This window comes from Leuresthes tenuis, unplaced genomic scaffold (genome assembly GCF_036924035.1).
Source record: "Leuresthes tenuis unplaced genomic scaffold, fLeuTen1.0.hap1 SCAF_2, whole genome shotgun sequence".
NCBI classification, from domain to species: domain Eukaryota; kingdom Metazoa; phylum Chordata; class Actinopteri; order Atheriniformes; family Atherinopsidae; genus Leuresthes; species Leuresthes tenuis.
Window position 1 is genome coordinate 41,292,648 of NW_027325356.1, and position 26,559 is coordinate 41,319,206.

Below are 26,559 nucleotides of genomic sequence, written 5' to 3' on the forward strand. Positions count from 1 at the left end.
ACAGGAAAAGCATGCAAACTCCAAGCAGAAAGGTAACAGTGCTCATCACCACATCATCAGAGAGCCCGTTTTACAGTTTTGAATGTGTGAAACTGAAATTATGAGTAGGGACAACTAGATTGCATATATCTGAAATGGTAGGTTTTTTCCTACTAAGAATTCTGTTGCTTATATGCAGAATGCTCATTTTTCCGTCATTGTGGATATGTTGAACTGATTGAGGAACATTTGTAATGGATGTATATTAAAACATCCACTTTAACATTTTATGCATTTTTAGATATCTATTGTCTTAGGCTGCTATAGAAAATGGATGGATGACAGCTAATATTTGTTTTGAGTGGGAGAATGAAAGTTTAAGATCTATTTAGATCTATTTAGCTATATTTATTTATAGCTATACATATATATAAAAAAAACATGACAAGAGGGACACTCATATTCAATCTGCCTACATTTCTTCACATAGAAAAACACCATATAAAAAATTCTTTATGCCGTTATCATCAAAATGTGCTTTTCAGTTCGTGTAGACACCGGCTCCCTTCGGGGCTTGTCGGGGGCCAACAGAGGGCCGGGATTCAGTTGGATGACGTGCAGGGGTGTGTTGTGGTCTGCTTCTGAGAACTGAGTTTGGGAAAGACGGTTATCTGCTGCAGATAAGGGCAGTATTTAAAATGTTGCGATAGGATGAAACTGACCAACTATTTCTCTGCCAACTGGAGAGAGAGGAGCAGACTCTGCGCTATCGGGGGATTTGACGAATCATGCTGCTCCTCGCTGTCGCTGTATCCGTTGCCAACGTGCTTTTTGCTGTTGGAATATTTTGCATGCCGCTGTCGGACCAGGGACCGCACATCGATCACGGCTGGGGCCAGGTGGTGCGGCTCAGGCACCTGTACGCTGCCAAACCGGGACTGCATCTACTTATCCGTGAGGATGGACAGATTCACGGTTCTGCGGACCAAACTCTGCACAGTAAGTCCAGTCTTTAAAAAAAAAAATGACCAGAAGCTGTGGTGCTTGTAACTGCAGTATTCTTGCAGGGATTTTTCACACTGATGAATATTTGAACTGTAGGCCTGCTGGAGATCCGTCCTGTGGGTCCAGGCCGTGTTGTGATCAGAGGAGTTGCAACCACAAGGTTTCTCTGCATAGAGGGCGATGGCAGGCTGTACTCATCGGTAAGCACACACACGAAATTCATAATGATCTATCTATCTATCTATCTATCTATCTATCTATCTATCTATCTATCTATCTATCTATCTATCTATCTATCTATCTATCTATCTATCTATCTATCTATCTATCTATCTATCTATCTATCTATCTATCTATCTATCTATCTATTATATTATATTATCTATATATTTCATAAAACTGTTACCATCACCAAAAAAATACCACCATCATCATTTCACACACACAAAAAAGCCCAATATTTCTGTTGGTGAAATTAGTTATATCGTGTTTTCACATGACAGAAAGTCAGTTAATTGGTTAATCAAAGTACACAGAGATCATGGGCATTAAACTGATTGAACAAATTATATGAAATTAATGATCATGAATGGCAATGGTAAAAAGTACAGAACATTTTTTTTTCAAATGTTTCATATGAAATTTTCTTGGAAGTAGATTGATTATTATTTGGACTGTCTCTTCAGCTGTCTTATGTCAGTGTGACTTCATCTGACTGATAGACTGTGGATAGCAGACAATTGAGCCCAGTCTTGGTTACTCTGTACTGTTAGCTGAGTAATGACACTGTTCAGTGGGCTAGACATGGCCCAAAGGTCATAAACTGGGCATAACTTGGGTTCTGTAAGTGTTGTGTGAGCCAGATTAAGCCCAGATGTCATAAACTGGTCTTGGGTTACTGCAAGTGTTGTAAGGGCCCAAAGGTCATGAAGTGAAGCAGGTTTGGGCCATGTCTGGGGGACCTGTGGCTGAGTTTAGGCAACTACACTCATCCTCAGTCAATATCCTCAATCAAGACAAATTGTGGGTCATGTTTGAGCCAAACATTTGGTTTTATATAATTATACCTTTTCAAAAAGTAATATTTTCCATGTTACTCTTCCTGTTTCCTTTTACAAAGAACAAGTCGCTCAAGCCTCCGTCCCTTTCAGCCAGCGATATTTCTTCAGATTCTTAGTAGACTCTGTAGTCTCTGTTAGCAAGGGTAGTCAAACAAAAATAGAACATAATCTTTGGGTTCGCACGAGCATTTTCTTTCGTACAGGACTGCCAAGTTGTGTCTGAATAATCCAGGAAGCCAATGCTGTTATCACTGGCTCTTTCTGTTGAAAATGAGAATCCAACTACAAAGGCCAACAGCCGCTTCAGTTGCATTTTTAGCTGAGCTGACACACATAAATGTGTTGTTGCCTGTGACTGCACAGCATTTATAGGATCTAGCAGCTCTCTGGGTTATTCAAAATGACTTTAGCACTGATGTTGCACCTCAGGCAGCAGAAGCATGGAGGCTTGACTCAATTAAGGCAACAAAAGGAAGTTACGATTATGCAAATTATTACAGAAGTAAGCTCAAATTAATGTCACCCACAGTCTTGCTCAACAATGACAAGTGATGTGGTGGCAACAAGGCTGTCAATAAGGAACTGATCATTCAAATACCTCACTTGAATTGATATTCTTTTCTGTCACTGAGTGCATAGAGTCCAGTTAACATGTCAACTTCTTGTCAATAATCTAGTTAATTGAATTATTATAGGCTATATCTAAGCTTTTCATGGCTGCTGTGACTACTGATTAGTGCCCAATGGTGTTTTTAGATTCAGTTAGATAAGTAAGTATGCAATTTTTAAAAGAAAAGAAATAAATGGACCTACTGTAAAATACAAAACATTTTTTCAAAGGAAAATCATTTTTCCAGAAAGATATCTGCTGACCTGAGGTCTCCTCTGTTATGTTGTCAGTCAACTTCCATGTTCAGAAAACACGGCATGCCAGTCAGTCATCCATTCAAGCAGTCGACCGGTTCATCAACCTTTGTCCAGTGTGGTGCAGGTTAGAATGTGTTTGCAAAGTGAAAAACCTGAATGAAAAAGCCCAGCAGCAGCAACAACAACCTTGGCCTCTGGCTGGCTCTCTTTTCCTAAAGTAAACAACCATCGAAGAACTTAAAGCCCCATTAACATGTTTTTTTCTTTTTCTAAACATATGACAATATGCAATATGATCAGAGTTACTCATCAGATAAAATATTTTATTATCCATAAACGGGACCCATCTCAAACCCAAGTCAGCTGGGACAGACTCCAGACATCAGAGAAAATATACTATGGTAGTACGTCAGTTATAGTGTAAGTGCATGGAATGCCACAAAATCAATACATTTCCAAAGAGAGTTACTTTAAGTCAAACAAACACAATACAATCCATCCATCCATTTTCTATACCGTCAATCCGTTAATCGGGTAGCGGGTGGGCTGGAGCCTAGCCCAGCAGTCACACAATACAATCCTTTTCTCATATTCACTGTTAATTTTTTCTGATAAATGACATGAACCTGCTTGTTTTCACATGTGAATGTCCTTCATCTTCTCCAGCACACATACAGTGAAGAGGACTGCACTTTCAGAGAACAGATCTTAGCAGACGGGTACAACACCTACATCTCAGAGAGACATGGAGCGCTACTTAGTTTGGGAAACCAGCAGCAGAGGCTGCAGGGCTTAGACCGAAGCATTCCAGGTCTGGCCCAGTTCCTTCCGAGGATCAGTACCCTGAAACAGACCTTATCAGGACAGGACATTCCTGACCAGCTAAGTGCAGCGCCAACAGAAGAGACTGTGGATGCAATTGACTCATTTGGAAGGCTTTCACAAAAAATTCACAGTCCCAGTTTCCACAAGAGATGAGACAACAGCTCTGGGTCAACTGTTGAGATGGGATTCATCGCAGGGTGCTCATGCACTCCTCCCTACATTTTGCAAAACCAGCTACTGAGCAGAGGGCTGGCTGGTCAGCACCTGGGGAGAAGGTAGCAAGGAATGTCCAGTCAGACATGACTGAACAGAATACAAGTGCAGCATCCTTCAGAGTGGAGACTGATCGCTGTGTGCTATGTAACGCTCCATCCTGCCTTTCTCAGCAAAATTGTTTCAATTTTTTGAAGAAAAGACATCAGCCCTAGGCTCATTCTGCCTCTTTAGGAAAAAAAACAAGAAAAAAACATCATGTGCGGTGGGAGTGTGTTGGTTTCAAATCAAGAGAGCGTGATCGCAGTTTCTTTACGAAGAGCAGCATCAGCAGATGCAGGAAAAGGGAAAAGGATGGTACAATATTTGATTCTAGCAAATTAAATGTAACATGACTGCCAAACAAAAATGCTGTGACATTAAAGGAGAAATCATACAGTTTAATGGTCTCCCCATATGCTGCCTCTCTCAAGAGGATGACAGAACACTTAATTGTTATGTTGGTAAAATAACTACGTTGAGGTTTGAAGCTCAAATTTGGCACAAAGCAAAAAGTATTGTGGTCTAGCATTACTTGCTGTATTTATTTGTATATATTTCTTTTAATGTAAATGCTTTTTTTTTATCCTTCGTCAGTTTACCTCTTAATCTGCTGTGTGTATTCATTGTTTCTACTACATGTACAAGATAAAACCATTTTTGAAACATGTTCAAATTTTCATTTTTATTGTTGATTTTGAAATGTACACACACGTATACACATGTATAAACATGTATGTATATATATATATATATATATATATATATACATATATATACACATATATTTAATTGGAAAAATGTTGCCTGGTCTGATTTCAGCTGCGACATTCAGATGGTTGAGTCAGAATTTGGCGTAAACAACATGAAAGCATGGATCCATCCTGCCTTCTATCAAGGTTCAGGCTGGTGGTGGTGGTGTAATGGTGTGGGGGATATTTTCTTGACAAACTTTGGACCCCTTAGTATCAACTGAGCATCGTTTAAATGCCGCAGCCTACCTGAGTATTGTTGCTGACCATCTCCATCCCTTTATGAGCACAGTACCCATCTTCTGATGGCTGCTTCCAGCAGAATAGTGCAGCATGTCACAAAGCTCATATCATCTCAAACTGTTTTCTTGAACACGACAATGAGTTCACTGCACTCCAGTGGCCTCCACAGTCACCAGATCTCAATCCAATAGAGCACCTTTGGGATGAGGTGAAACAGGAGCTACGCATCATAGATGTGCAGCTGACAAATCTGCAGCAACTGCGTGATGCTATCATGTCAATATGTATACGTGAACATATATATACATATACTATATTGCCAAAAGTATTCTCTCTCCCATCCAAATAATTAAATTCAGGTGTTCCAATCCATGGCCACAGGTGTATAAAGTCAAGCACCTCGGCATTCAGACTGCTTCTACAAATATTTGTGAAAGAATGGGTCGCTCTCAGCAGCTCAGTGAATTCCAGCGTGGTACCGTGACAGGATGCCACCTGTGCAACAAGTCCAGTCGTGAAATTTCCTAAATATTCCACTGTCAACTGTCAGTGGTATTATAACAAAGTGGAAGAAATTTGGAACGACAGAAACTCAGCCATGAAGTGGTCGGCCACGTAAAATGACAGAGCGGGGTCAGCGGATGCTGAGGTGCATGGTGTGCAGAGGTCGCCAACTTTCTGCAGAGTCAATCGCTACAGACCTCCAAACTTCATGTGGCCTTCAGATTAGCCCAAGAACAGTGCGTAGAGAGCTTCATGGAATGGCTTTCCACGACCAAGCAGCTGCATCCAAGCCATACATCACCAAGTGGAATGCAAAGATGCAGTGGTGTAAAGCTGCCGCCACTGGACTCTAGAGCAGTGGAGACGTGTTCTCTGGAGTGACGAATCACGCTTCTCTATCTGGCAACCTGATGGACGAGTCTTTATATATATATATATATATATATATATATATATATATATATATACTATGGCATGCCGTTCAGGAAATTAATCTTTGAATATATGGAATGAAACTCTGAATATATTGAATGAACCTTGAATATATGGAATGAAACTCTGAATATATTGAATGAACCTTGAATATATTGAATGAAACTCTGAATATATTGAATGAACCTTGAATATATTGAATGAAACTCTGAATATATTGAATGAACCTTGAATATATTGAATGAAATTCTGAATATATTGAATGAACCTTGAATATATTGAATGAAACTCTGAATATATTGAATGAACCTTGAATATATTGAATGAAACTCTGAATATATTGAATGAACCTTGAATATATTGAATGAAACTCTGAATATATTGAATGAACCTTGAATATATTGAATGAACCTTGAATATATTGAATTTAATTCTGAATATATTGAATGAACCTTGAATATATTGAATGAAACTCTGAATATATTGAATGAACCTTGAATATATGGAATGAAACTCTGAATATATTGAATGAAACTCTGAATATATTGAATGAAACTCTGAATATATTGAATGAAACTTGACTGACGACGACCCTGCACCTGCGTCCTGACACTATTAAAAAAATAAATTAACATACCGCCATTCCGACCAAAGGAGGGAAAAAGTGTTGGAATGACGGGACGTTTGATAGAAAGTTAAGTGTCGCCATTCTGACAACTGGAGGCCCATGTTGGACTGGTGAGACGTCGGGATGGCAGCATATAACCGTGGCTGCTACCTCACTTACACTAAAGCATAAATAACTGACAGAAATACAATGTCAAAACATGATCAGTAATCAATTTTAGTAATTTAATCATTTTTCTACACGGCCATTTTTAAGTCACAAAAGTGCCAAATGGGACCAATTCAACATATATGAATGTAAATGAAAACATAATGCCACTTGGGATAGTACACGCAAACAAAGCACAATTTGACACATAAGAAGTAGAGAATATTGATTAAAAAGGCTGGTTTATGATTTTTTTTTAAAAGGAGCTTTTAATTGTTTTTTAAAGAAACTGATTCAGTAGATCTGACGGAACAAGGAAGGAATGTTGGAGGAAAGGCCCAAGTGTGAACACATTAGTTCTGTGTGAAGCTGACACTTTGTCCTTAAAGGAGGTCTGGGCAAAAGAGCCAGAATGAGGTCACATATGCTGTCAATAAACACTAAAATATTCTTTGATTGTTCATCATGAGCGTTATATAAAATACTTTTTTTTTCTTTCTCAAATCAACTGCACTGAAATTACTTGTGAGATGTGAGAGTGGTAACCAATGGTTATAAGTTTCAATGCCTCATTCAAGGACTGAAGAATCTTTTAAAACACCTTTAAGATTTTTTTCATTTGCTTTCACTCCCCCAAAATTTCCCAACATGAAAGTGTGAACACTGTAAAAAATGAAAAAAAGGATACAAAAAATGAACAACATAGGTGGATATAAGTGTGGCTTTTTACCACTTAGCATATTCAATGACATGACTGTCATGAAAACAAACAAATGCAAGGACTGGACTCAATCCTTATCACCCTCTAGGTTTTTCATGAGCTGAAAAACTTAGAACATTACCACATCTTAAATCTATTCACCAAAATGGAGTCAAATCAAACAGGTTTTACCACAGAAAAGTTGACAAATGATACCTGCTTAAAGTGCAGACAGTTTGGTTAAAAAATAGAGGCTCACAGGAAACTAGATAACAGATCCCTGGACAGCTAGGAGACAGTGACCCCAAGTCCCACAAAAATGACTCAAATTGTCTCTTGCACACAGCAATAAGTAAAAAGCACTAGTTCAAGAACTACCGTTTTATCAAAGCAGTATTCCCGCAGAACAGCTTTTGCTCATTAAAGATTTTCTCCCTGTGACTGGGTGGCGATGTTTCTGGTTGGTGGGGAAGAGGCTAACCGTGGTTCGCTGAGCGCAGCTCTGATTTCCTTAGTCAAATCACTATGCATACTGACGCAGGTGTCACATTCCCATTAACACGAAGACCATCCCAGAGAGTAGCAACAGAAGTTGATCTGTTAACACTGCTGAAGCAGACGACTTCCACGACCAGATTACAATTCTGAAGCACTTTTCTTGCCTACGCCACAGCGTGATCCAGACACTTACATTTCGTCATTAAGGAATATCATAGAAAATTAGAGCATGTTTCTGCTAACATAGTTTGGATTCTAAAAAAGGGGCTCTTACACTTACTATGACTTTTATTTAATTACAGACAATCTTTCACCCAATATGTCACGTCTCACCGTTACAAAATATTAAAACTACATAATTAAAAACTATACATACGTTGTTGCATTTCAGGCCTGCAACACTTTGGGAAGAAAGTTGGGTCAGGGGCAATTTAGGACAAGCTGTGAGGTTTCTAGAAAAAAAAAAGAGTTCATTTTAAATTTCAGAAAGGTGATAACCAGGAGATTATCATCAAATTGACACTGAACTGAACTGATTAAGTTCAAAAACCATTTCTAATTCTATGTACCCTAAAAAGGTCCTTTAAAGCATGGCAGTGAGCCAGCGTGCAGTTCATAGTTTGCCATTTTTGTATCATCATGCCTGCTGAGAAAAATGATCGCTTGCAACAAACAACTTGGTAAAGCTCTGATTAACTGTAAAACTTTTAGGTTAATTTCCAAAATAATTTCCAACTAACTGAGGCACCTGCATTGCATTTGTGAAGAACCAATCAAAAACAGGGCAAAATAAAAGCAAAAATCCTTTTACAATAGTTCACTTACACACCTTGCAACTCTTTGAAAGAAAGTATATTCAGAAATCTTAGTACAAGGAATTAAAATTGTGGGGAAAAGGTACTGATGTGAAAAGGACCGTTGAAACTACCTGAAACTGAGATGGAACCAGAGCTTTGGAAAAAAGAGGTTTCAGGAAAATAAAAGCTCTCAACATGGTGAAACTAGAATACTATAGAGCCCTGTTGCAGCTGTGCTCATTCGTATAAAAACAGCTAAGCCAGTTAATAAATCAAGAAACAACATGACTACGGCTTTTTCTATCAAAATTTCAGGCAACAGCGATGACATTTCACAACCCTGCATAACTTGATTAATTCTAAAAGTTTAAATTAAGGTAAAATACATCGATGAAACCCTGATTGCTTGTTTGTCCCCCCCCCACCCCCACCCATAATTGCTGGTGAAGGAAGACAGAGATTCTGTGTACAGCTGATTGCAAAAGCGATCGTTTTTGGAAACCTGAGAAAAGAGAGGGTTTTGACCTCAAAGCACAGTTCATGACCTCCTCTTGATGATGAGATGAAGGTTGTGGAGTGAGTGTAATGGATGTCCCATAGACAGAAAGTCTTTATCAAGTGGGATTTGAGACTACAGCCCTGCTTTTGAGGCTGTGAGATTTGACTATGTCAGCGTGTCTTCCTGTAGTAAACAAAGGCTGCCACCAATACAACTGATGCTACAATGGTTACTGTCCTCCATCGAGAAAAACTACGGATCACCCCCTCCTGGAAACAAAAAGAAAGCAGAGTTAGGAGCAATAGATCTTCCTGACAAGTGCATAAAGAAGACCATGTAATAGCTACATGACAATGGATCACTCACCCAGCCTCCCTGTTGCACTATCCAGGAATAAAGCTGCTCTCTGATAACCTGGAGAACCCAGCTGATGACCCTTCGGATGTTGTCTAAATGGTTGGTGGTAAGAGCCTTCAACACAAAAAAAAAAACAAAATCATGAAATACTGCACCAATACTGTAGGTGCTGCTAATCAAGTTTATGTAGCCATTTTCACAAATGAACTCAATTTGGTGCAGGCTTTTTCTGCAGAGTCTGTTCACACATGGGCTTCGCAGTGAGAGACGTTCAGAATACTGAAGCCTCCAACCAGCATCCACATGCTGACGTGCTAAGTGGCAGCAAATGCTCCAGAAGAATTTGCTGACACGTTTGCGCTCTCTCACCTGCTCCTCTTGATGCTGACATTTGCGTTCCCACCACTCTGGAACACCTTTGGAACATTTCAGGAGTCCAGTGTATGTGTGAAAGTGGTTTATGTTTGCTATTATTCAAAAACAGCTTGGCCTATACTCAAAATCATTTCATGACTTACATTTTTGAATTCATCTACACTTTTTCACTTTAAAAATCTCAGTTTTTTGGGGTTTTTTTTACCATTTCTCCACTTTCGTGAACACCTTGAAAAGCAGTTGTGGGATGTAGTGTCTCTGTAGGAAAAACAAACCATTGTCTGAACCCTGTAGCTACACAGCTATACATGTGAATTAGAGACTGACAAATGACACCTCCACAAACTAACAGATATGTAAAAGACCTAATAGGGTAATGTCACAGGCCCTAGTAAGAATGAAACTGCACATGTTTACACAGAAAGATGAATGTGATAAATAAACAAGCTCACAAAACAAAAGTAGAAAAATAAAAGGCTCTGGTTTATATCAGGTCATTCTGAAGAACCTAAATGTGGCATTGTGTGGAATCAAAATATCTTCAATGTAATGTAATGTAATGTATTTAAAGTATTGCAATTTAGCAGTAAACAGTTTGAAAGGCGGTAAACGTCCAACATTTCCTACATCTCATGAATGACAGATGAAAATGCTGCCGTTGTGTATTTCCCGAATGTCACGATACAGAGCACTAAAGTTAATGTCTGGAGTTTCGGAACTTGTTTCATTACTTTTATTTCTAGGAGTCAACCACAGCTTCAATCTTCTCTGATGTGAACCTTTTGAAACCAGGCGGCCATTTTAGGTAAGTTAGCCTGTATGGTCTTGTTTTTGCTGGCATTTTTATTGATTGTAGGACTGTTTAGGTCAGTTTGTCTGCTAAATCTGTTAGTGTGCCTTGTCCTGGCTCCACCTCTGGCATCCTCTATGCTTTCATTACCCCCTACCCAAACCAGGGCTTGTATCCCCATCCTGCTACGACTGGTGTGCAGTTGGTGAGAGGCTGCGGCAGCTTGTGGTTGTGGAAAAAAAGAAAAGAAAGATTGTTGTTGTGGTGTGAGGAGCAGTGGTGGCTGGCATTAGGGGAGTGACTCTGGGACACCAGTGATCACCTCCTGGAGGTGTCGTAGGCTCAACCAGACGAAACACTGATGAAAGGAGGTTCCCACCTGATGACCCCGATGCCATGTTGGCCAGCACTGCTCACTGGTCTATATAAGGATTCTAGGATATTATTCACTGAGTCTGGTCCATTTTTTTCAGCACAAATTTCTTGTGTTTACCTTGAATGAATGAGTAACAGCCTACACATACCAGAGGGAGAAAGAATGATCGGATTCTTTTATTTAAACCTTCAAGTCAGCAACTTTCCTGACAGAACTAAGCGAAGCAGGCATGACAGAACAAGGCAGCTCATCAGGTATGTCCTACCTGCCTGTCATCCTGTTTTTTTTCTTTGAGCACTCTCCAGCAGTAAAATCCAATCTGATGTGTATTCTTGTCTCAAGTCTTGCTTGTATGCTTTATCTCTTCTTCCTCGCTTCCTCTAATATGATTGTCTTGGGTCTATCTGCTGCATCTGCCGCAGCTGTTTTAAAATTTCAAATGATTTTTTTTTTTGTAATGACTACAGTGTTGTTCGTTGTAGTTTTTTCTGGTGTGTGATGTGGTATCAATGAAGCAGAAATGTTGAGCCGGGCAGGACACCACAGTTCTAAAGTGTGGTATCTCAACCCCCGGGTGCTTCAGTTGAGTTACAGGCCCATGAATGTGCATAACAAAGGTTGGTGTACTTCAAAACAAGTCAGAAGCACATAGCTTTAAGAAGGGTTTGGTATTACAAGTCATTTTTGAGGTCAACTAATCAAGCCAATCAAAGTCTATTAGTCGAAAGGTCATGATGTCATCATTAAACATTTACCACCAAAGCACTTAGTTGTTCCTGTCGTTTGCTGTCACACGAGCATTTGGCTACAATAAAACCAGTCCTTTGTGTTTTTTCTGTCTGGCCTTTTTTTTCCCGAAGCTATTTTTGTGACTGTTTAGAACATTTTAGGACAGCAGTTCATGCATAAAACCAACTTTCCAAGAACAGATTTAAAAGGATAAGCTAGCACAGAGGTACAGAAACACTACGTATAAGCAAAACAGACTCATAAATACCATATATAGCCTTGATCAACTGTGTGTGTGTGAAAATTGTTACCTAAAAGCAAAACAGCTCATGGTTTACTGTGTGTGCTTGTAGAACTGCTCAATAAGAGAGTATGAAGTCATCAGATGAGTGACTGTACTTGGGATGATCAGTTATTAGCCACTGAGTTGCAAAAAGACAGCTGGAATGTTTGACTACTGGAACACACGTAAAACATCTAAAATGGTGAAGAACTGTTTTACAATGGACTGTACCAACAGATTCAGAGAGAAGTCTGGGTTTTCTTTCTGAAAGTATAAAAAAAGTAAAGAGAAGTGAGCCAAATGGAGAAAACCTTTCATAGAGACAACTGGAATCCCGGATATTGATGAAAAAACATGTAACAGTGTCTTTTTTTGGTCTGCATTTTGGATGATGCTTGGCCGTTAGCTTGCCCTGAAAACCTCAGAGGAATAAAAAGATCCTGGTTGAGACCAACAGCCTTTAATTTAAGATAACATTTCTTTGTAATAATCCCAACCCCATGGGCAGCTGCAGCAGCTCCTTTGAATGTTTTGCCTCAGGAACGGGAAACAACCATTCAAGCATTCTAGGCATGTCTACATAGAATAGTGACATAGGTGCATACTCTTTATAGAGAGCATGATTTGAACAAATCCTGCTAACTAACTGTTTCATTGTTAACTGTTTTAGACTAAAGGAGCAAAAACTAAAGGAATTTCTGACATTACTGGAGAAAAGTTCAGCCTTAATGTTTAACAAAAATTTATGTGGTTTTGAAATAGATTTCTTTTCAAACTGATACATGGATTTTTTTTAAATTAATATAAAAAAAAAAACTAACAAGGAGCATATTTTTTCACCAATTTCATGTCAAGTATAATATGTAGCTTTCACCATAACTAATTCATACTTACAACTGTTGCACATGAACTACATGTATCTCTTCCATAGTAAAATACCTTTAGAAAAGGTCTAAAATTCATCTATCTAGCATAACAAGCCAGCATAATTCATAGAAAGGTGTTAGCGTGACAACAGCACAGACAGAGGCTATGTTTCATATCAATTTGCATAAATCTAAATCAGCCTCAGTCAACCTATCTTACTGTCCAAGTAAGTATGTGACTGGACTGATAAAAGCCCCGACAGGCAGCTATCAAACTAAAGTTAATTCTTACAAACAGCAGGAGCACATCATTTCTGAGCACATGTGTCTGCTCTGTTGGTACAGATAAACTGATAATAATTCAACTGGATCAGTTACCCTGTATATAAGTCTGTAGGCCAGATGGAAGAGAGCCACCACTCGACCCCAGTTAATGCCATCAGCAAAGATGCTCCTGGCCACCTTCATGAAGATGTCCTTAGCACAGTTACCCTGAACCTGGTTGATCAGCCTGATCGGAAGAAAAGGAGAAATTAAAATGGCATACTTTGATTTAAAATCATCTCTTATAGGATATGTCCTGCATTAAAAGTAGAATTCATAGTGAAGTTCTATCTATCTAGTTCACTAGAATAAACCACAGACAATATACACCATTAATATATTTGAGTACCACGAGGGATTTTTGTGGGCAATGTGAACACAGCACGGCACTCACGACTTTGTTAGCAGTTTGATTTTAAACGGACCAGAGGTCAGACTACACGGTCAGACTGTAAAATCAATCCATGGGTTGATGCTGCAGTTTCAGAGCCTCAGTTCAGATGCTACAGTCCAGAAATGTGTATTAACAAATGAAGACATAAGTTGTGCCCACTCTATGGAAAAAGAGAGAGCGGTGTTCAGCTCTTATGCTTCATGTGCTTCTACAAAGCTTTTTGGCAACTTGCACTATATGCTGACAGTGAAAACGTTTGAGGAAATTTTCAATATTCAACCCATAGACTGAGATTCATTCATAAACTAGAAATGAAAACAATTTAACAACAAAAAAACTGAAGGATCAACAGACTGGGATTGTTTGTTTTTGTAGATGATGAATTACTTACCGCTGCAACTCTGCATTCCTGTTTAAGTCCTCTGCTATTTTAAGCAGCTGTTCCACCACTTCTTTGATTTGTGGATCCTGTTGTTCATCTGGCCTTCCTCCCAGATCCTCAGAGCAGACATGCCGACTAGGATCCACTGTGTTTATACGCTCGATCACATACCTGTGATGGTTACAATTGATGAGCACCAAACTGCTGCATGTATTTATACAGGATATTGTGTGTTATAACTAAGTTACATACAAAAAAGACATAAGGTGAAGAAAAACAACAACAACAAAAAATAATCAAAGAATCAAAACAGTTTCATTACACAAATGTTAGCATTGGTAAAAACCTGACAACATGAATGTAGGCTTTGCTCTCTAAGAGCTGGTGCAGTTGGATTTATCTACTTGCACATGAAAAGCTCTGAAGATTTTTTTTCATACCCTTTTCATTTGGAGCCTTTGGGCACTCTTGTTTAGCAAGCTATGCCTGCACATAAAAACTCAACAACATTTTGAATGCGCCTCTTTGAACAGTCACTCTTAACTTTACACCAGCTGCTGCAGCAGAGTGGGATGTTACACACCATCACCGTCCTCAGCTCTCTTATTCATGATGGAATTAGAGGGACCTCTACTGGTACGGGCAGAGAAGCGCAAGATGTGCTCAATGTGTTATTGACAGTCTACTTAGGACTAAGTAGATACGATGCAAATAGAGGTGCACTAAAGGGCATGAAGAACCTCTAGATGTTGCAAACATCAGCCACCTCCATATATATATATATATTTATATATATATATACACTATATTGTCAAAAGTATTCGCTCACCTGCCTTTACACGCATACAAACTTAAGTGACCTCCAATTCTTAATCCATAGAGTTTAATATGACGTCGGCCCACCCTTTGCAGCTATAACAGCTTCAACTCTTCAGGGCAAGCTTTCCACAAGGTTTAGGAGTGTTTCTGGGAGTTTTTGACCATTCTTCCAGAAGCTCATTTGTGAGGTCAGACACTGATGTTGGACAGAAGGCCTGGCTCTCAGTCTCAGCTCTAATTCATCCCAAAGGTTTTCTGTCGGGTTGAGGTCAGGACTCTGTGCAGGACAGTCAGGTTCTTCCACACCAAACTGGCTCATCCATGTCTTTATGGACCTTGCTTTGTGCTCTGGTGCGCAGTCATGTTGGAACAGGAAGGGTCCATCCCCAAACTGTTTCCACAGAGTTGGGATCATGAAATGGTCCAAAATCTCTTGGTATCTGAGGCATTCAGAGTTCCTTTCACTGGAACTAAGGGGCCAAGCCCAGCTCCTGAAGAACAACCCCACACCATAACACACCCTCCACCATATTTTACACTTGGCGTGATGCCAAGTACCGTTCTCCTGGCAACCGCCAAACCCAGACTCGTCCATCATAACGCTTCTCCACTGCTCTAGAGTCCAGTGGCGGCAGCTTTACACCACTGCATCTTTGCATTGCACTTGGTGATGTATGGCTTGGATGCAGCTGCTTGGTCGTGGAAAGCCATTCCATGGACCTCTCTACGCACTGTTCTTGGGCTAATCTGAAGGCCACATGAAGTTTGGAGGTCTGTAGCGATTGACTCTGCAGAAAGTTGGCGACCTCTGCACACCATGCACCTCAGCATCCGCTGACCCCGCTCTGTCATTTTACGTGGCCGACCACTTCATGGCTGAGTTTCTGTCGTTCCAAATTTCTTCCACTTTGTTATAATACCACTGACAGCTGACTGTGGAATATTTAGGAAATTTCACGACTGGACTGGACAGGTAGCATCCTATCACGGTACCACGCTGGAATTCACTGAGCTGCTGAGAGTGACCCATTCTTTCACAAATGTTTTATAGAAGCAGTCTGAATGCCGAGGTGCTTGACTTTATACACCTGTGGCCATGGAAGTGATTTAAACACCTGAATTTAATTATTTGGATGGGTGAGTGAATACTTTTGGCAATATAGTGTATATACAGCTGTTCTGAAAGGCCCAAGAGTCTGCAACACCAAGAATTAGGAGGCACCACCAAGCAAGCAACAACAGCTCAGAGACAAAGTTGTGGAGAGTTATAAAGGAAAGGGTTCTAAAAAATTTGCTAAACTTTGAAAATCCTATGGATTACCATTAAATCTATCATCACAAAATCAAGAGGATATGGCACCACAACCGACCTATCCAGTGAGGTCAGTCCACCAAAACTGGATGACATTAATCAGAGGGGCAACAAATAGCCCAAATGTAACCCTGAAGGAACTGGAAAGCTCCACAGAGGAGACTGTTGTAACTGTCCAGGCGAGCATTGTAAGCTCTACATTCCACAGAGCTGGCCCCTTACCAAAGAGTGGCCAGAAAAAAGCCCTTGCTCACTGAAAAGAATAAGAAAACACATTTAGATTCGCCAAAAAGGCATAAAGGTGACTCCCCAAAGACATGAAGTAAGATCTTCTGGTCAGATGAGATTAAAATTTTACTTTTTGCCCATCAAGTAAAACACTGTCTGGTGCAATCCCAACAAATACCATCACCCCAAGAACACCATCCCCACAGTGAAGCATGGTGGTGGAAGCAGCATGCTGTCGGAATGTTTTCAGTATGTAGAGACTGGGAAACTGGTTAAGAGAAATTGGGGCAATTGATGAATGGTGCTAAATAAGGGAAACCGCTTCATGAAAACATCTGTTTCACATTAAAGAGATTTTAGACTTGGGAAAAGGTTCACTGTCCATCAGGACAAGAACCCTAAGCATAATGTTTGTGGTTCAAGTGGTTAAGAGGAAACATTTAAATGTGTTGGAATGCCCAAGTCAAAGCCAAGACTTTTATCAAATTGAGAATCTGTAGCATGACTTAAATATTGCTGAACACCAGCAGAACCCATCCGACTTGAAGGAGCTGGACCAGTTTTGCTTTGAAGAATGGACAAAAATCCCAGTGGATGGATGTACAGAGCTCATGGAGACGCACATTAAGAGACTTGCAGCCGAAATTGCGGCATAATGTGGCTCTACAAAATACTGGAGGAGGAGGAGAATAGTTACACACGCTCAAGTTTTCTAGCTTTAGAATGGATGTGGAATGTATGAGATTTGCAAAAACATTGGAGTGATCTTCACTAGTGTTGAGACTTACCCTCTCAGAACCACTGCTCCTTGCTCCAAGATGGGATCATCGATGACATCTGAAAAATCAAATGATTATCATTAATTCAGGAATCTCTGTCCTTTGATTTCAAATGTTCTTTACATCTAGAGCTTAAAATAATAAACTAAATACTAAACTATTTCAGCTACAAACTAATGTAGTGTTAGAAGCGCTTTGAGTGGTCAGTTAGACTAGAAAAGCGCTATACAAGTACAAAAAGTACCTTTTGTTTTCAACATTTACATTTACAACACTGTTTCATGACAATTGAAACAAGATTGAAACAATTGTTGACAAGAGTAACAATTGAGTATCAGATCCAATGTGAAAAACTGGTCAGGTTATGGTGTTGATGTTGTCCTTTATACATTACAGCAAGAATTATTTTTGTCATGATGGGACAAAGTCCAAAAAAACAGTTGTAGACCTTGTGAAAACTGGAGAAAAATCTGTTTGCAACTGTCTGTTGTGTAACTATTTATCTAGTGCCAAATGGTTTAGCACAGAAACACCATTCTTACACTCTAAGCTGTTCCCAAGAAACAAGAACAGGATGCTGTGGTTCAACAGAACTTTAAGATGCACATGTCTAAGATAATTCATGATACTCTTGATATTTTATACAGTGGAGAACTTTGTGTGTCGCTGGAGAAAGGAATCATTTTGGAAGTCGCCCCACATGTAAAATGTTCACACTTCATCATCCACAGATAAGCTCCTGTTAGCCAGAACTCTGGGGTTCTTCACACAGCATTTGATATTGTCAACTACATAGAATCTTGGCCAGTGCACATCAGACTATTTGCTTCACTCCACAATTACATGGAATCGGAACATAAATCACCACTGTTTTACACTGATGGCTTTCTGGGGGTAAAATATTAACCAGACAGTTTGAACTGCAGAAGGAGGATCATATATTTTGGACAAGTGGATTGCTATCCTTTCAGGCATTTTTGATGAGCTGAGCTGTCCTTCCAAGTCCCAAACACTTTCTTTTTGTAGACGTAGCGGTGTTTAAAAGAAAGCTGGAGTAATAGGTCCCTGCAGGTTGAGGAGGGAAGAGCTGAAATGCTCCCTGAAGTGAAAGACTTTATGGTCAGCTGCAGCACAAGCATCCAAATAATGAAAAGAGTAAATACCATTCACTTCAAAAGCTTGCTCGACCGTCTAAACAGATACTTCCCAGTAAAGGACACACCAGAGATAAGTGACCAGATTCACCAACCTTTTACACGTTCTAGTTTGCAACAACTGTCACTGGAGCGGGAGGATGCCATGTTGGACCTCTCCTCTGACCACACATTACAGACGCTTTCAAATGGTGCATAGTTTAAGATGATCTTTATGTGGCCATCTTCACCATTAAAAAAATACAGTCATTTTGTTCCAATAAGCAGGCCATCCCATTAAATGTGTGAGGATAAATGAAATCTTGGACTGTGGGAGGAAGCCCTAAGAGTACATGGTAAGTGACCCAAACATAAAAAACTATTGTAGAAACTGAGAAATAAATTAATTGCATGTTTTGCGCTGGGATGATTTCAGTTGACTTTAATGATTTTATCTTAAAATATTTCTCATCCATTTAAGATTTCTTCCATTGCAAGTGGACAAGCGTATAACAAAGGATGAATTTGGTCAAATTCAGATCAGATTGGTCAGAGCACATTTCAAAGGTCGGGAATGCGTGTGGTACAAACAATGGAAATGCAAAGGTATCTAAAGCCAAGCTGAAGGACCACAAGTTGCCTGACCTCCCTACAAGCAAGACGCAGAAAAACACACAATTCCAAAGCTCAGAATGAAAAAACACAATGAAAAAACACACAATTCCAAAGCTCAGAATGAAAAAACACACAATTCCAAAGCTCAGAATGAAAAAAACACACAATGAAAAAACACACAATTCAAAAGCTCAGAATGAATTTTTCAGAGAAATCTTCTTGTCACTTTTGTTCACTTCTGCATGGATAAATGAATAATAGCGTTTTAAGCACAAAGCCAAAGCTTTGATTCTATCCTGTAAGTCCTTCCAGCCACCTTTAACTCCACCATCTGAATGTTGAAGGCTGAACTGCTTCCCGGGCCTATGTCTCAATGTAACATACCAGACTTTAAAGTAGAGCATCACCGCAGAGGGGGAATGTGCGGTGGCATGCACACAGCTCATGGATGTCACATCCAGTTTCTGTGGATGACATCTGCAGCAGTATGTGAGGGTCAACCAACCAGGTCCCTCTGAGGCCGACAGCCTGCTGCCCAAAACCTTTAAACGTTATCGTTGTTTTGAGGTGGGAGGAGAAAATGATGGAAAGAAAATCCACTCAAAACATCTGTGCGTGCGTAGCACTTGACTTGTGTGTGTGCGTACTACTTGATTTGTGTGTGTGTACTACTTGATTTGTGTGTGTGTACTACTTGACTTGTGTGTGCGTACTACTTGATTTGTGTGTGTGTAACTTGCTCGAAGGTACGGACAAAACGATAATTAGGAATTCAAAAAGTAAACCTATTTCCAGATAGAGCAGGGAAGAGACAGTAAGTCACAAGTGGGCACTCACATGTGGAGATGCATCTTAAAAACAGATGTGCACTCACCAAGTTAGAGCTGTGATGAATCCGCCAGGATGCATGCTAACAGTACTCACAGCTCCAATATCTGCTGAAACATCACCCAATGCTCAGCACTGAGGCCACTTTCGAAATTCACAAGCAACTATCAAACTGAACTTCATTCCACGTCTCCCTGTCATGTCATGACAGTATCCTAACAACCACTTCCTGTCTCCCACTTCGTGCCAGCACTGGGGCGCTCTCATACGCTCAGTTTGCTCATTAATTACATGTTCATTAGCAACAGGAAGGAGAATCTATTCAAACGTTGCATCAAATTAAGCTTGAAGGTGGCCCGGTATGAAGAATTCAGCCTTTAGGGCCTAAACAGAACTGGCAAAGACTAAATGGCTCCGCCTAAGATTTCTCTGTTCTTTCTCCAGTTGTGTATTTCAAGGGAGCAAAATTGGGACACTTTTAGTTCAACTTAAATAAGGATATGTTCTGTTGATATCTATCCAACCACCATTTAACATCCGTGACAGTACTTTTTCGGGTAAATGACTACTTTGACAGTAGTTATTAGTTCGGGTAAGACGGGGCTTGATACTTCCAGGCCACTGACAAACGAACCTCGGACACACTCTCAGGCCACACATAAAACACACACACATATACAGGACCGCGTTCGGGGACTGGGTTGGACTTAACTCGGGCTTTATACATACTTATGGTTGGGGATAGTGAAATATGAGGGACATGAACAAACGTCGAAACGAAAACGGAACTTGTAAAATTCAGCCTCATTCTCAATAAAAGAATATGAAACAACAGTGTTTCCAGTATTTCGTGTTGATACTTTGTTTCCTTGTTGTTTTTTTTTAAATCATATTAAAAAAGCGAATCAAAAACAACAATGACATAGCCCATTCTGTACTCTGTGTTCTGATATGGCTTCACATACCTTCTCCACCCACGGCGCCCCTCTCAGTTTTCTCCTCTTCTCGGTCGTCAGCCATGCCTCCAAACTCACCCGAAGCGATGATTGTTATTTAAAAAAAATGTTTCCTACATATGACCCTGGTTCGGCAAAGTAAAACTAATAAAAACTTAATTATCGGAATGCACCCTCCTCGTTAATGGTCCTCGCGTACCTCCGTAGAACCCGGAAGTAACACGGAAGCACCGTAATAGCACAGCCAGCGGTACGCCTCGACTTTCCTAGAAGTCATTAAGCTTGATTGAGACCTTTGCCCGCATGTACAGATAACATAACGAAGGCTACTCTTAACATGTTCAAATCAAACGGGCAACATTTTATTGCCCTACAATTCTTTTATTTTGTGAGCAGAGTAAATAGATGGAGTAGATGTAACCAAATAATTATTTGTGATCGTAGCAGACCACAAAGAAGCGAATTAAATTCAATTTCAATTAATTCAATACCTATCAGTAGCAACATGTAAGCATAATTATTCAACCTTTAAACTCACTATGTGAAAAGCAGCAGAAAGGCTACAGTGTGATTTTCTCTGCATTGGATTGGCTCAAACTGACAAAGTATGATTGCAGGTTTTTAGGTTCAGGTTTAATTTGATATAATCTTAGTCAATAATTGAATAAGTAGATAAATAACTTCACGGTTTATGCGGTAAGGAAGCACTGGACTGACAGAGACAGAATGCACTAGGCTCATTTCACATAAAACAGAACAGACAGCCAGAGTCTATGAGGAATAAGACCACATTATTTAAAGACTATGCTGTTAGGAAATTATTAACTGATTCACATCACTTATTATCCATTCAGGCAAGATTATGGTGACAGTTGTTAGTTTCTGCAGCTACATCAAGGAAATGATTTCATATTGTTTTCAATTTGGGTCCTCAACTTGCAGGAGGATGGGGGCTGATCTGTCACATAGGGGACATGAGGCCCACCATGGTGTGCATAGATAACGAATAAAGGAAACCACAGCACTTTATTATTGTCCCACGAGCAATTAACACTGTAATTCTGATGCTGGCTTGTAAACTAATCAATTGTTTTTTTGACATAAATTTTAAATAAGACACACTGATGCAAGAAAGTCTTTATTAAGATTGAGATACTGAATTAAATTTGACTTGACAAATCTAAAAGGGATGTATAGTGCTGTGAATACACTAAGATTAAGCGCCTACCGAGAAGTCCCCAACTGCAGAGCCAGCCGTCTTTATCAATTTGTTCAGTTTCTTTGTGTCACTGGCTCTGAAGCTGCTGTCACAACACATGGCTGCAAAACAGATTTAACTCACCACAATAGACTTATAGAAAATATCTTGCTGCAAACACTGTAGGACCTAAGTGTCCTCAAGAAGTAAAGTTTGCTCGGTCTATTGTATTGTTTTCACTCACCACCTCCACCACTTCTCCCAGGGTAAAAATAGTGTTTGGCTTATCCCGGGTACTCCTGAAAACCACAATTATCTCCTTTGCCTTGTTCACATTCAAGATGAAGTGTATCATGAGTGGTGGAAAAATAAAAGTGTGGTAACCTCTCTACTTAAAATGTTTAGTGAGCCATGAGTCCTAAATTGTAAATTCTTAAAGGAGAATTTCCAACAAGCTGGCAGCCAAAATGTTGCTTTTGTTTAATGTTTATAACTGATCAATGTAGCATAATACACCACAGCAACACAATAATTACAATACTGTCATTGTTTCCATATCTCTTGCAGTTTTTGTTTTGTCATAAGGAAGTAATTGAAGTTGACTCTGTGTCACTGTCAATTACCAGTAGGTAGAGCACTGTTGTGAGTTACTAAGTGAGTAAATGAAAATTATGTTTTACTGTCACCAGTTCACTCCAAAGACTTGTTAACAGAAGTGCCTGGATACATGCACTAAATACATACTGAAAAGGCATCACTTGTTAATGTAGGGGGCTGAGCACTGCAGGTTTTATCAAAGGGCTCAGAAGTGCTGTTCTTTCGCTTATCCCACCTAGTCTTGCATAAATAATAAGAGGACCCTTAATCTTACAGGTCTCAGCGTGAGCATTTGCCAAAATCCTTTAGATAATGAAGCCCAACATTCTTAACATAGATGAAGGGGATCCTGAAAACAGTAATAGTAGTTTTTAATGTATTTTTTTTAATGTAAAGGAAAAACTGTAAAAATACAGCTTATCCTTTGCTGTTTGCTCACATAGTCTTATAGCTGTGTAAAGAAGTGTTAGAGATATTCCTGCAGCCATATATCAGTGACAAAAGTAATGTTGCCCTCCTGATATTCCTGCAGCGTCCTTATCAGGGCCTTAAGCTTGTCCAATTAGTCCACCAGTGACCTCACACTTCCCATTCACAATAATGTTTTAAACTTCTTCCTCCTTTTTCATCATTTTGTTGCTCTAAATCCTAGATGTTTCCTCTTCAACTCATATGAATTTGGGGTCTTATTCATGCTATTACTTTGGCTTAATCAGCTGCTCTCATATGTAAACCACTTTGCCGTTGCCATGGTGATGATCATAACAGATGTGAAAAGGAGTGAGAGTTACCAGCAGCAATCATTCCAACAACACTACATTCAAATCAGTGTAAAAAATGTTTCAGAAGTGTTTGATTTCACAGAAAAAAGGAGCAAGACAATATACCCAGAGCTGCTGTAGGAGTCTGCCACCAGTGCGGTGCCATTCAAAAACTATGTTACATATCCGTTCAATTCAATTAAGTTTATGTATATAACACCAAATCACAACAAATGTCATCTCAAGGCACTTCAATGATACAGTTCAATTCAAGCCAATTAGAGTCTAATTCATTGTAATCATAATCTAATCAAATCCAATTCTTTAAATTAAAAATTGGTCCAATTCATTCATATAGAGCCAATTCAAAAAACAATAACCCAGCTAAGGAAACCAACAGATTGCACTGAAACTTCTCTTCGGTCCAATCTACCATCCTGAGCATGTATGAGGGGACTGTGGAGAGAAACGACTCCCTTTTAACAGGAAGAAACCTATGGCAGAACCAGACTCAGGAAGAAACCTCTGGCAGAACCAGACTCAGGAAGGGTGGCCATCCGCCTCCACCAGCTGGGGTTTGTGTGGACAAAACATGCTCAGGATGGGAGATTGGAGATTGTTTTTTGAATTGGCTCTATATGAATTAATTGGACCAATTTTTAATTTAAAGAGTTGGATTTGATTAGATTATGATTACAATGAATTTTTTGGAGGTGCACGTCAGGATACGGTGGACGGGTCCACGTCGACGTCATAGCTATGACGTCGAAATGACGGAGAAACAGAAACGACTCTTAAGCCAGGATGTTGGAAGGCCAGTGGCTGAGGAGATCCCTGGAGGGAGCTCATCCTCTCAGTCCACCCCCCAAGTGCCTTTATAAAATGTAATAGGCCTATGGATATCTTTTTAAAGCCTATTCAAACAAATATTTATTTGTTTTTGTTTTTCTGTTATCCCAACAGATTCTGATGGTGCCGCTCAAAAAGATAATTGTCAGGAAATGCTAAAATATCTATGATAACCATCTCCCGACAAATATTTAATTCTCTGCGCAGTAATGCTGCACCTTCATCCATGGGATCGTTGTCAAAATGCCATGTTCGTGAAAAAAGTTGCCTCCCACTGTGCCTAATGGACTTCATGAACTTCTAGAAGAACTAGGCTACGCCAAAACTCGCCTGCTGACTGAACGAATGAGGAAATCAAATGGCGTATTTGGCTGAAAGAGGGCGGAGGCAGAGAGAAACTCTAGGTTTAATGAGAAAATCCTGGTCCCGACCAGGTTGGGTTCATAGAGTCTGTTACTACAGTAACTGACAGACAGCTTAAGTTACCTCACTCTCTGAAACAGGCTAGAGTTACCCCTCTTTCTCTGGTTTGAGTTACCTCCCTTTGTGAAAACTCAGTTTCCTACATTCCAAGGTTAATAAACTCAGAGTTTTCACCAAACCTGCTTTGTGAAACGGACCCCTGGTGTCATGGAGTTTGTTGTCCCCTCTTTCCCCTCCTCTCAACCCCCAGCCAGTCGAGGCAGATGGCCTCCCTCTCCAAGTCTGATTCTGCCAGTTTCCCTTTTAAAAGGGAGCGTTTTCCTTTCCGCTGTCGCCTAATGCTCATGGTATGAGATTGCATCGAAGAGAAGTTTCCGTGCACACGGTGGTGTGGTGTTTAGCACTGTCGCCTCACAGCAAGAGTGTTCCAGGTTCAATCCCCCCACCTGGGGCCTTTCTGTGTGGAGTTTGCATGTTCTCCCCGTGTATGTGTGGGTTCTCTCCGGGTACCCTGGCTTGCTCCCACCTTGGTGTGGTTGTTTGTCTCTATGTGGCCCTGTGATGTGTGTACCCTGCTGGGATAGATTTGTGCATTGTTTCTCTGAAATATAAAAACCCTTCCCTGAAAATGATCTGATCTGGATGGCAGCATATTTTCCTCAAAAACCTTGATATAATTCAGAATTAATGGTCCAACTTTTTCTCATGAAAGGATCAACCTCACTGGGATGCTCTTAATATGTGATCATGTTATTAAAACTTTACCAGGTAGATCACTTATTTGTGGGGTCATTTTTCATTCTCTTTTAGTATTACACAGCTTTTCCAGGCATTCGTTGCTACAATACTAACATATTTGAAACATGTTGCTGAGTCCAAACTGAAATTACATTTATTATGAAAAGTAAATGAAAAATCAAGTCTGACCAAAGGATCATATGGTTAGCGTTATACAATACAGTTTGCACTTGAAATGAGGATTCATTGCAGGGCTGATTGCTTAGATTGACCAGTTTTCACCCCAAAAGTTGGTCACTGAGTATATATCAAAATGATTTTTTGAAATCTGATTTCACATAAATTCTATAAGCCTCCACACAGTGGCAGTGTTCAGTTATTTACCAAATTCAGTTTTGAGCATCAGTGGGGGAATGATAAGTGGAGCAGTGTCATGTGACGTTATGACAACAACTCAGAGCCACACCCAGTCAACACACACACAAAAAAACCAGCCTGACAGGTTTCTGCTGAGCTGTTACCCAGTGAACAGACAGAAATAAAAAGGTGTATTCCAACCCAGTGGTAATTTTCCACTGGCAACGAGGGAAGCCAAAACAATCGCTTAGTTACATGTTACATATAAATAGCGTCTTGCTGAAACTGGAGAGAAATCAACTATAAGGGCCACAGTGTGTTATGTCAGCCTTCATTGTGCTTCAACAAAACAGTTCCCCTTTTCAGAAAGTTTTGTGTCAAAAACAAGTGTCATTACACAACAGTGGAATTATTTCTATTCCACTTACAAAAAAATAGATTATAGGACTAGTTTAGCATTTTCTAATCATTCACACTGTTCTGTATTCACATATTTTAATATAAATAAAATTATATCTATATGTATCTCTAAAGTTATCAGTATGAATTTCAAGTTTTCCAAATCTTTTAGAATGAAAAAAACTCAATTGAGCCAAATCTGAGAAGAAATAAAAAGAAAATGTGAAAAAAGTGCAAGTTCAGAGCTTTTAATAATCAATGTCTGCCAGTTCCAGATAAGATACCAATATTATCATCCAGTGGCGGGCCGTGCATTTCACACCTAGGCCTTCAGTAGTGCTCTGTCTGAATCAATCCACCCTCAATAACTATTTTATGGCTGTAAAAAATATCTGTTTATGCAGAAATGCAATATAAAGAGCTGTTGCATGGCAGATAGATAACTCGTGTATCCAGAATAAATGCATTTACTGAAGAAACAAACCCAGGGTGCACAAGTCTC

General features: G+C 39.7%; 2 protein-coding genes across 2 annotated transcripts; one reads left to right on the plus strand and one right to left on the minus strand.

Moving 5' to 3' along the window:
- Positions 1 to 675: 675 nt before the first annotated feature.
- fgf19 (fibroblast growth factor 19) lies at positions 676 to 4,648 on the plus strand. The gene is made up of 3 exons (XM_072381095.1): positions 676 to 978; positions 1,081 to 1,184; positions 3,579 to 4,648. The coding sequence occupies exons 1-3, from the start codon at positions 768 to 770 to the stop codon at positions 3,888 to 3,890; spliced, it is 627 nt and encodes a 208-aa protein (XP_072237196.1). The 5' UTR covers positions 676 to 767; the 3' UTR covers positions 3,891 to 4,648.
- A 4,530-nt stretch (positions 4,649 to 9,178) lies between these two features.
- Positions 9,179 to 20,964, minus strand: LOC140302258 (apoptosis regulator BAX). The gene is made up of 6 exons (XM_072381096.1): positions 20,745 to 20,964; positions 17,213 to 17,261; positions 14,075 to 14,236; positions 13,344 to 13,476; positions 9,556 to 9,660; positions 9,179 to 9,458 (listed from the first exon to the last, which is right to left on the minus strand). The coding sequence occupies exons 1-6, from the start codon at positions 20,797 to 20,799 to the stop codon at positions 9,360 to 9,362; spliced, it is 603 nt and encodes a 200-aa protein (XP_072237197.1). The 5' UTR covers positions 20,800 to 20,964; the 3' UTR covers positions 9,179 to 9,359.
- Positions 20,965 to 26,559: the final 5,595 nt, after the last annotated feature.

Bases quoted from the DNA above. Each gene is read 5' to 3' on its own strand.
- fgf19 (XM_072381095.1), top strand. From the start codon at position 768: ATGCTGCTCCTCGCTGTCGCTGTATCCGTTGCCAACGTGCTTTTTGCT. The intron at 979-1,080 runs GTAAGTCCAGTC...TTTGAACTGTAG, and splicing joins TGCGGACCAAACTCTGCACA to GCCTGCTGGAGATCCGTCCT. The intron at 1,185-3,578 runs GTAAGCACACAC...CATCTTCTCCAG, and splicing joins ATGGCAGGCTGTACTCATCG to CACACATACAGTGAAGAGGA.
- LOC140302258 (XM_072381096.1), bottom strand. From the start codon at position 20,799: ATGGCTGACGACCGAGAAGAGGAGAAAACTGAGAGGGGCGCCGTGGGT. The intron at 14,237-17,212 runs GTAAGTCTCAAC...TAACCATCACAG, and splicing joins GGAGCAGTGGTTCTGAGAGG to GTATGTGATCGAGCGTATAA. The intron at 9,459-9,555 runs GTGAGTGATCCA...TTTTGTTTCCAG, and splicing joins TAGTGCAACAGGGAGGCTGG to GAGGGGGTGATCCGTAGTTT.